General features: G+C 41.6%; 1 protein-coding gene across 1 annotated transcript in view; it reads left to right on the top strand.

The window, feature by feature from the left end:
* Positions 1-351: 351 nt before the first annotated feature.
* The window catches only part of klf7b (Kruppel like factor 7b), an 81847-nt gene continuing 71810 nt past the window's right edge, over positions 352-10388 (top strand). Inside the window, exon 1 of the mRNA XM_086220840.1 lies at positions 352-772. Coding sequence (XP_086076966.1) covers positions 671-772 — 102 coding nt within the window. The 5' untranslated portion in view covers positions 352-670. The remainder of the gene's footprint in view (positions 773-10388) is intronic.

Genomic DNA, 10388 nt, shown 5'->3' with positions numbered 1-10388 from the left:
GCAGCCTCAACGTGGTTTCTCTCTTCTCCACCGCTGCGGACTGTAATGACTGAGCAAGGCGCGCTGCCGCTCATATATAGGCCTCTAAAAATAACTCACCCCCTCCCTGCCATCTAGGGACGGACTGACAGCCCCCCTAAGCCAATAGCGTCTTTGCATTCCTGTGAGCTCCGCCTCCACCCTCCCTTCCAGCGCCTCCTTAATTGGACGCCAGTGACATCATCAACCCTATTTGCCTTATTAGGTCACGCATGAAAGTGAATGACAGGTGGCCCCTCCCCTGCCTTCCTCCCCTCTCGCGCCGGTCGCCTGGATTGCAGCGGGGTCTAGTGTGCTGGAGCGAACCTGGCAGCTTGTGTGGAGATTGGCAATCTGGCAATGCGGAAATAGATCTGGCACCCCCGATCCCGAACTGAGGAGAGAGGCGTGACAGTGTGAGCAGTGAGGAGAGGAGAGGGGAAGATAAAATAATCAACTCTTCTTTCCCGATCTCTGTTTTTCCTTTTTATCAAAGTGCTCAGGTGAGCTCAGCTGGGTTTATTCTCAGCCTTTTTTTCTTATTTGCCACATATGAGAAGAGGAAAGAAGAAGTAGTGTATCATTTGGATTCCGGACTTTTTTTTTTACTGACTTTTTGTTTTGTTTTTTTTTCTTTCTTTTTGCGCCAAGCATGGATGTGTTGGCAAACTACAGTATTTTCCAGGAACTCCAACTCGTGCATGACACTGGTTATTTCTCCGCGATGCCTTCCCTGGAGGAGAACTGGCAGCAGGTCAGATATGATGCTTTTTTCCCCCCTTCACCTCTTTTGCGTTTCCGGGGTTACAAACTGAGATTGAATAGGATGCGAGGTGCTGAATGATGTTTGCTGGGTTTATTTTTTGGTGTTTTGCGTCAGCGAAGCGCCTCAGAGCAGCCCCCTGTAGTTGCGTCCTTTTTTCTTTTTTCTCTTTGCTCACATGGCGCACAGCGAGGTCCGCTGACAGAAGAAAACACGCGCGCACACACGAACACGCACACACGGAGGGAGTGGGTGAGTACGGGGAGGAAGAGGAGGATGTACAACCACATCTTTACACACTAATGGCGAACAACCATTATTTCAAAGCGCCAAACATTTATCCACATGCTCCTCACTAAAAATGTTCCTTAACTCTTCAGCCATGGATTTAACAACACGTACATGACGCTGCCTGATAATTACAACCCAAAATTTGAGAGGGTTGAGATGTTCCTCCATGTGTATGGAGCAAATTGTGACTCTGATAATGATTCTGAAAGAAGAGCGATCAACTACGATAACACCCTTTAAGTTGAACATTCAAGAATAAGAGGCATCCGACACATCACATTTTCAGCATTTGGGGTTGCAATGCGTTCATTCCTCGAAGTCGCCTTTCGCGTCCATATAGGCGGAACTGCTTCAATGAAAAGTTAAGGAGGGTTGAAAGAGCATGATGCGGCTGGAATCATCTGCTCTGATCGATAGAACGGTCTGTCTGGAACAAATTCACGTGCGCGCGCGTGCACACACACGCGCGCAGACACACACACACACACACACACACACACACACACACACACACGGGCCATGGAAAACATGACACGTGTTTGATAGCAAGTGAGTTATTGTTAAATAATATATACGTATATGCCACTGTTTGTTTGCAGATAATCCCGATGAATTATGCATGGTCACACCAACTGCATCAGAAGAATAGTGATTTCTCTGGCTCACAATAAAGTGGTGTAACTGGGATTTGTAAATCTGCCTGCGAAAAATGTGCCTGTGTTGTTTTCAACAGGTTTCTAAAATATGGTATAACACAATAATTATGCTCACAACATAATAGGTAACATATACTGCTGGAGATTAAATGATTTAAAATGAACCCATTTGAATAATGGGAGATTGAAATCATCTTCAGCCGTGTGTGTGTGTGTGTGTGTGTGTGTGTGTGTCTGTGAGAGAGAGAGAGAGAGAGAGAGAGAGCGAGTGAGAGAGAGAGGGAGTATGTTGTATTCTTCAAAAAGTGTTTCATGTAATGGGATAAACTAGTACAACATGTCCCTGGATGGAGCCTGCACTCTGTTCTGATGATGGGTCTGTCCATTATGTGTGTGTTTGGGGGGTTTTGGACCACGTGTATGTGCTTGTAGTCCTGAATGAAGACCACATGACACTTCTCCTCCCTGACTGTCTTACTGACACCAATTTAAGCTGCTGCAACCTATTTTACTCCAAACAGCCCATAGTTTCATCTTACATAACCCATTTTTTCTCTGTCTGTAATCATATTGTTAATTGCTTCCAAGGGTTTGCAGAGTTTCATGTCTCAGTTTCCACAGAGTTGCTGGAAGAGCTGTTTGCCTTGAAAAAGGAATGCAAGAGGGGGTGGGGGGGGGGCACATGGTTTGGTCCTTTCCATCAGCACACTTCAGCCTACAAATAAACTTAAACCCAACACTGAGCAGGTTGTAAGGCTACATATCATAGTTCCAGTGGTTAGGTAACAATACCATATGGGAACGCACCTGCTTCATGTTGGCTGACGGGTTGAGATGAACAAAGCTTTGATTGGTGGGTTTACATGGTGATCAGAATAAAGTAATTTAAGTTGTTGAAAAATGAAAACTTTTGTCATAAACATATATATATATATATATATATATATATATATATATATATATATATATTTAATTTTATGATTTGCCTCCTCCCAAATTCAGCTCTTTAAATAGTAACCCTGTAAAGCACAACTTAGAATGTGCACCAATAAGAACTAGCAGTTGTACTTGGACCATATTATGAACAATCCGATAGCAGTCTTTCTCAAAACTACTACTACTACTAATAATAATACATTTTATTTATAAGGCGCCTTTCAAGGCACTCAAGGTCGCCGTACAACGGTTTAAAATAGATAAATAAATAAAATAAAACATGCACGATTTAAAAGAACAACAACAGAAGTCCCTAGGAGAGCACAAGAGAGGGCATTCAGCCATATGCCTGTCTAAAAAGGTGAGTTTTGAGATGATTTTTGAAGGTGTCAATGGAGTCAATGTTTCTGATGTCAGGAGGGAGGGAGTTCCAGAGGCGAGGGGCAGAGCAACTGAAGGCTCTAGCCCCCATGGAGGTTAGACGGAAGGAGGGGACATTGAGGCTGATGGAGGAGGAAGACCTGAGAGGTGGGAATGTTGGTGTGGAGAAGGTCTGACAGGTATGAAGGCGCGAGGTTATGTTAATGTATCATTTTTAATGGGATGATACAGATATATAATATCAGAGATCTGATATTGCACTAGAATATGTGATGCAGATCCTGGCATTACTCATAAATAGGAGATCAGAATGATGCTGCTAATTAACTTACTGATCCAGATTCCATTGTGCAGCTTTTAGATGAACCATTAACCCACCAAAATATGAACAGGAAATTTCCAACAGGAGAAAAGTATTGACATGAGTATTGGCAAATGTGTGTCGGTATCAGATTGCAACTGAAAATAATTGGATCGGTGAATTTGCAGTTTTTTGTGGATGGCGGCCTCTTTTTTGGCATGATTCTATGACACGCATTGACCACATAACAGTTACCTGTCCAGCATGTTTTTTTAAACTACATACAGTACATACAAGGGCTACACCAGAGAGTTAAGCTAATGATACATGCTACGTAGCTACTAGCTGCTGTTCATGTCCACTGAGAGTAAACTGCTTCAAGATTGAGTGCAACACCCGAATAAAAAGAACAACAACACAATTTTACCAACTGAAACATCTCAGCAGATTAATTTTACTGATCATTACTGTGACAAGCTACCAAATTTCAGTCCTCTATTCTAGTGAGTTCATGACTTGTAATTAAGTTGTATTTTTTTCCTTTATAAAATCAGCCATAGAGATGGTGACTAATTGCTGAACACAGTGAAATTTGCTACCAAACTTTGCCTGAACCATGTTTACACAAGCAGGACTCCACTGGAATATTAATGGTACTGTTTGTGTGATATATTTGCATTTGTCTGCTCATAGCTTACCTGTAGCCACTTTCAAATATGTGTGTGATGTGTGTCTGTCATCTTTTAGTGAGGTCCCCCTAGTGGCCAAAAGTTCATTGATGCAGCATAAATCCTTATGGGAGTGCAGACAATACGATTTTTTTGTATTTCAAAATTCTGGTGACACATTGCTTCTGCGGTTCATGCTAATTTGGGATAGACTCGGGCATTATACCTTCATGGATGAAAAGCAAATACGCAAATTCATACATGAGTTTACTGAGTGAAAATCTCAATTGTATCTGCACGCTCTGTACGAGGGGAGAGACAAACACACAATCCAGGCACAGCAACATTTTTTCCACTCTTGTTCCTTCTGTCTCCAACTATCCCCTTATTCACCCCATCACATGTGTGTGCACGTGAAAACACACACACACACACACACACACACACACACACACACACACACATGCTGGCTGGCTGGCTGGCATGCACTAATGGAAAGCCATGGTCTGGCAGGACTCGTCCCGCCACTTTTGACAGTAATTGGCCATTTGCTGTCAGACGGACACACACACACACACACACACACACACACACACACACACACACACACACACACACACACACACACATGCAGACACAGGCACATACAAACAAACAACCAGATTTGAGAGTTTTAGATATCTCCTCTCTCTGTCCCTGCATCATTCTCTTGGTCTTTGTTTTCTTGTACAGTCTTCTTTTATCAGCTGCTTTGCATGATTGCTAAACGTGTGGGAAGTACACACACACACACACACACACACACACACACACTCCATTTTTCTCTCTTTTGGCTGTCTGTTATCCTTGTTGCCACTGACAGTCGGAGCTCATCCTCTGTGTATAATTGCTGCGTCTTTTGTGGGCTTGAAATGATGTGATGGCCTTTAGGGATTTGTGTGTATGTTGGTGTGTGTATAGTATCCAACAGTAAAACTGTAAACCTGGACTTCCCAATTAGTTGCAATCCATTTATTTCTAAGCATGGCCATATGGAGACCTCTGTGCATAGGTGATACTGAAGCTTAGGGCTTGATGAGGTTATCGTGACTATAGATCTACATAAACAGCCCACTGCTGCTGCTTTAAACCCGCTGAGTCTTTTACAGCCTCCTTCTCATCTAGACTCTTAGTTTACATGCTCTGTGTGTCTGCAGCTCTTTTCAGCCTGATTGATTTATTTGCTGTGGTGCCGTTATAGCTCTATGTGAGACCAGGCAGCTCAGTGTTACTGATATACAGTGTCTCCATCAGAGCAGGCAAGGAGCCTGCAGCATGCTGCCCTGTATTTTCAACTGCAATTCTCAATTGCAGTAGTGATTGCAGATTCAACCAGATCCTGCAATTTTTGAAGGGAATTGTGGTGGGGGTGTGCAGTCTGTGTGTGTGTGTGTGTGTGGGGGGGGGGGCAATAATGAATAAATAAATAAATGATACATGCACCAATAACTTTAGTAATTTGGAGTGTTATCCCAACCATTTATTTTCACTGCAATGAATCTCCATTCATTACTTGATATCAGGTCAAATAATATTGGAACCGTGCGCAGATAAATTTATTGACAGATCAGATATAGAATCAGATATCAGATATCAGTATCATACATACACCAATCCAGATTCCATTCCATAACTTGACCTGGTGCTTGAGTCCTCCCTGACAAACAGAGACACATCACTGAGCCGTACATTTCAGTCTAATACATTGCTTTGGAATATACTTAAATTAATACCTTTGTGTATATTTTTTGCTAAAAGTGTTGTGTGGATCACTACCTCATGATGTAACCTTAAATAGAATGACAAAAACAAAATAACTAATAATTGCAGCAATAATCGAGAATAAAGAGCTCTTTATCAGAACTCATGTTGATATCGGCAGGTGGGTATTGAATGAATTAGATTTCAAAAGCTGTTTTTGAAATGAAAGATGGATCGATCTGCAAAAGGTAAATTCAAATTGCAGTGTTTAGGTAAGCCTGGTGTTCTGCGTTCTGTGTGCAGGCTTAGCTGCGCTCTGGCCTTGATGCTGACATCACAATGACTGACAGTTGTGTACTAAATCCAAAACCAGCACAATATTGGCTGTTAGTGAGGCTCCTCAGATGCCTTCAGAATTATACTTAGGTGCACTATTTGGCTTTCAAATGAGATTGCTTTTGTTTTGTTTGCTGCCCTGTTGTGTACTGTCTCCACCGATGGTGTCTGGAGGCACATGGCATGCCATCTCTTCACAATGGAAGCCTATGGGGCAATTAATGACAACCAAAATTATACACAATCATATGCAGTGAAGGCTTGCAAACTGAACATATAAATCTGTCAGGTTTTTTTTTTTTTTTTTCGATCTAGTCCTACAGTACAAGTCCACATCAAGTAAAACCACAACCTCAAAACTGGTGCCACAAGAAATGAAAAACACAGTATTGTGCAGCTCCCCTGCAGATGTGTCATCAGGCCAAGCCCTGTCTGATGGTTTGTTTTGCCTGAACATCATTTCAAAATCTCAGTGCAAACCATTTTAAGCATTTCCTGATCAGAGCCTGTAGGCACACAATAACTCAATCTAAGGTTCTGACAAATGGAGCTTGTTGGAGATGCTACAGGTTGCCTCATGACCAGGTTTTCCCCTCTTACATATTCCAGGGCACTGGCTGGTGACAGTTGCGTATTGTCAGACAAAATAAATCTTTTTGTTGTTTGCCCTCTCTGGATCTTTTCGTTGTGTTTTATTGTTACCATTTTCAACTGACTTGTGTTGGTGTGTTACGCTGTTATATTTGACCGTGAAATTCATAAAAGAAACTCGCGTTTCGTAAGGTTTTTTTTCACTGGTTTTGCATGCTCACGTGACCTGAGCATAGTTCAAGAGCAAAGACTGTTAAAAAAAAAAACCATCGCTATGACACAATCAGGGCTCTTTCCACGCAAGCTGTTTTTGAGGGAAATAACATTTGTTAGTACTGTTAGTACTGAACCTTAGATATTATTGCAGAAGGACAAGAAAAAAGAAAAATGAGACAGAGTAGATAAAGTTGACAATCACAGCAGTTAAAACACAATCAACAGGCTTGGCAACTTCTCATTTAATCTGTCTATTGTTTATGCTTTCTTTCTTCCCTTCAGTAACCCATTAACTCACCACTATTGTAGGAATTGGGCTCTTTATCTCCCTCACTCACTCGCTCTGTGGCTTGAGGCAGGCTCAGGGAACTTTGACAAGATAATGGATTGCCATGCATGCTGCAGTTTTTCACATTTCACAGCCCAGTAACTGCATGTGTAGAGGGAGGGGAAGATGTTGGGTTGGTGATCAGACGAGCAGAGGAAAGGATAAGCGAGACAAGAAACACCAGTCGACTCGGGACATGAAATTATATTAATAAATGTAGATGAAAGTTAAGAAATAGAGGACATCTTTTCCATCTTTCCTCACTCCCTTTTAGCTTTGCTCATCCACCCTGAATTACCACACACACACACACACACACACACACACACACGCACGCACACACACACACAGAGTTATGTAATTGTCTGCGCAGCACAGCTGCTTCCTCATAGTCACAGCAGCAGACAAATAGGGGAAGAGAGAAACAAAGAGGAAAACAAAGGAACAAAGAGAAAAAGGAAAGAGGGTACATAAAGTGAGGGACTAAGAGAGAGAGAAAGAATGTAGGTGCATGAAGTGCAACAAAATGTGTATTCTTTGAGTTTTAGTGTTTTATTGTGTTTACAACTTGTAATCAGTATCTTTTTGCCCAACAGTTATATAAGGGCTTGTGTTGCCAAATAAGAAATGCTCATGAAGGGTGATAAAACCAACTCTTTTTTTAGATTTCCTTTAAAAGTATTTGAGGTGTTTAGCTCAAGGGATCGGTTGTAAAACAGCAGCAACTGATCACAACCATCTTGAAAAACAATAGTTGAAACCACTGTAGCTTGTATGCGTGCATGAAGGCCTTACAATATTTTGTAAATGCTATAGGATGCAGAGGGGCTACAACTGGACTAACATGCCCTCTCTTGGTTCTTAGCCAAGCTTCAGAATTTTAAATGAGCTGAAGTTACTAAGGTCTTCTTTGTTTTCATATGCCTGTAAAAACTGCACACAACATTAGAGTTGGCTTGTAATATAGGCATAAATAAGAAGTATGCTTACTGTATATATAGATGTGGATGTGTGAAACCCAACAGGTTACACAACTAACCCAACATGCACCACAGGAAAGAATGTCCAAGTGAAAAATGTGTGTCAAATGTGTCACTGCATGAAATTGTGTAGCAAAAGGACTCATTTTCACGTAGCATCTTTCTGCCTGAGCAGAACTCGAAGTGCTTTACAAAGTTGAATATTTTTTCTGTTATAACGGTGGAAAAATGTATGAAAAGTATTTCAGTATAATACCGATTTCAATCGATAATAGAGGTATCCAAGTTCACATATTGTTTTCTTTTAATACGTTTTTGTGTGTTGTTGTGGCATAGCAGTTGCACCAGTTACGCAGATTGGTCTCGATATTAGAATCTAATCATGACCCCAGGTCAAGGCAGGAGAACACTGGAAAAGTGGCACTGTAAAAATAACACTCCGAAGCCTTTAGTTACACTGCTTTTAGTGTGAAAACTAGTGCCAATGTTCTCCTCGCTATGAGCCACTTTAATCACTACGCTCAGTCATTTCTCTCTCTTTATCATGCTCCCAAATACAGTTATTGTCTTTTCCTCATAATTTGACATCACTGGAGTAAAACACTCACACCCACACAGACACAGACACATACACATGCAACCCACAATTCAGTAAGTGAATAAGACATTCACTCGACAGTGTCACAGATGAGATAAGAGGGACATCAGTCCAACTGCTACGGCAGGAAAGCGGAACAAATAAACTGCACTTCTAATGGAGAGAACTTGCACTGTGAAAACAACAGTCCCGATCTTTCAAGATTAGTGGTTTTCTATGAAGAGCAACTCACCAGATCCACAGCGACAGATTACTGTGATTCACAAGGAGAAGGGGGGGAATTCACTCACACCGCAGAGAGAGAGAGAGAGAGAGAGAGAGAGAGAGAGAGAGAGAGAGAGATCCAATTTTGACATGTTCACTGTAATTAAATGTGAACTGGTTACAATCACTTCACCAGGTGTCTACCACCAGTTAATTCTTGTATTTTTAGAGGGAATGTATGTCAAAATGTTACACCTGAGATGGTTTGAGTTCTTCTTTGTCTGCAGGAGAGATTACCCTGCTGCACCCAAGCTGAGTTGACATACACAGGCATGTTTGCATCTCTACATCCTGCAGGTCTAGTGTTTGCCGACTTTGCAGATAAAGCTTGGTGACCTGGCCTCAATCCAAAACTCTTGTCCTCTACTCACCAGTTTTCTCTCTTCAACCCCCTCCACCCCCACCACCACCCTCCGCACCTTTTTGCTTATTCAAATGTTTTCGGACTTCATCAGGAATGCAACACCTTTGATAAAGAGTCTGTTCTGTGGTGTTCGGTGGAAAAGTTGAGGCTGTTTTTTAAATTCATTTTAGTGTTGAATCACGCCAAAATGCCATATCTATGTAACCAGATGAAGGATACTGCATCATGACTCCCATTGACAGTGCATGTTGTGTTAAAGGCAGCATTATGTGTGTCAGTCAAAAATATTGTGAGGAATTCAGAGCCGACTTTGTCTCTTGCACATTTCTATCATGTTGGAGAAAGGTACCATTCTGTAGATACCAGCATTTTACAATAAGTTTCTGTTTATCTTTTTTTATGATGTTGTCTTGGGATCACAAAAACATTCCCACTGCTCTTCTACGATACAAAACCACACTATAATGTTCTATTTTGCAGATGAAATGTGTGTACTGACTGGACATCTGGATGGAAACACACATACTTCCCATCTCTCCAGTTTGTTTCCTCCTTACTGAATGCATGTGTGCGTGTCTGTGTGTGTTTTGATAATGACATCATTTAGTGTGCGGAGGATGTTGACAGTGGAAGAAGACGTGTGTGTGTGTGTGTGTGTGTGTGTGTGTGTGTGTGTGTGTGTGTGCATTTGTGAGAGCCTTGCAAGCAAGTGCAAGTGCTAGCAAGGCTTACAGTTTGTAGCACACAACACTTAAAAACTGGTTTCACGGATATGGTTGATTGTCAGTGAACTGGGCTTAGTCCTAGCTTAGCATTGACCTTAGGTTGGCTTTAATCAGACAGTTACACAGAAGTACATCCTGGTTCACTTTGAGGCCAACAAGATGTTTTTTCCTATTTTATTTACAAATTCCATGAATTTCACTGTTGACAGCACATAATGTGTTGTGTGTGTGT

Source organism: Aulostomus chinensis, chromosome 12, assembly GCF_037954235.1.
Source record: "Aulostomus chinensis isolate RoL2024-O1b breed Wild chromosome 12, RoL_Achi_v1.0, whole genome shotgun sequence".
Taxonomy (NCBI): domain Eukaryota; kingdom Metazoa; phylum Chordata; class Actinopteri; order Syngnathiformes; family Aulostomidae; genus Aulostomus; species Aulostomus chinensis.
This window is presented reverse-complemented; position numbering and strand designations above follow the sequence as displayed.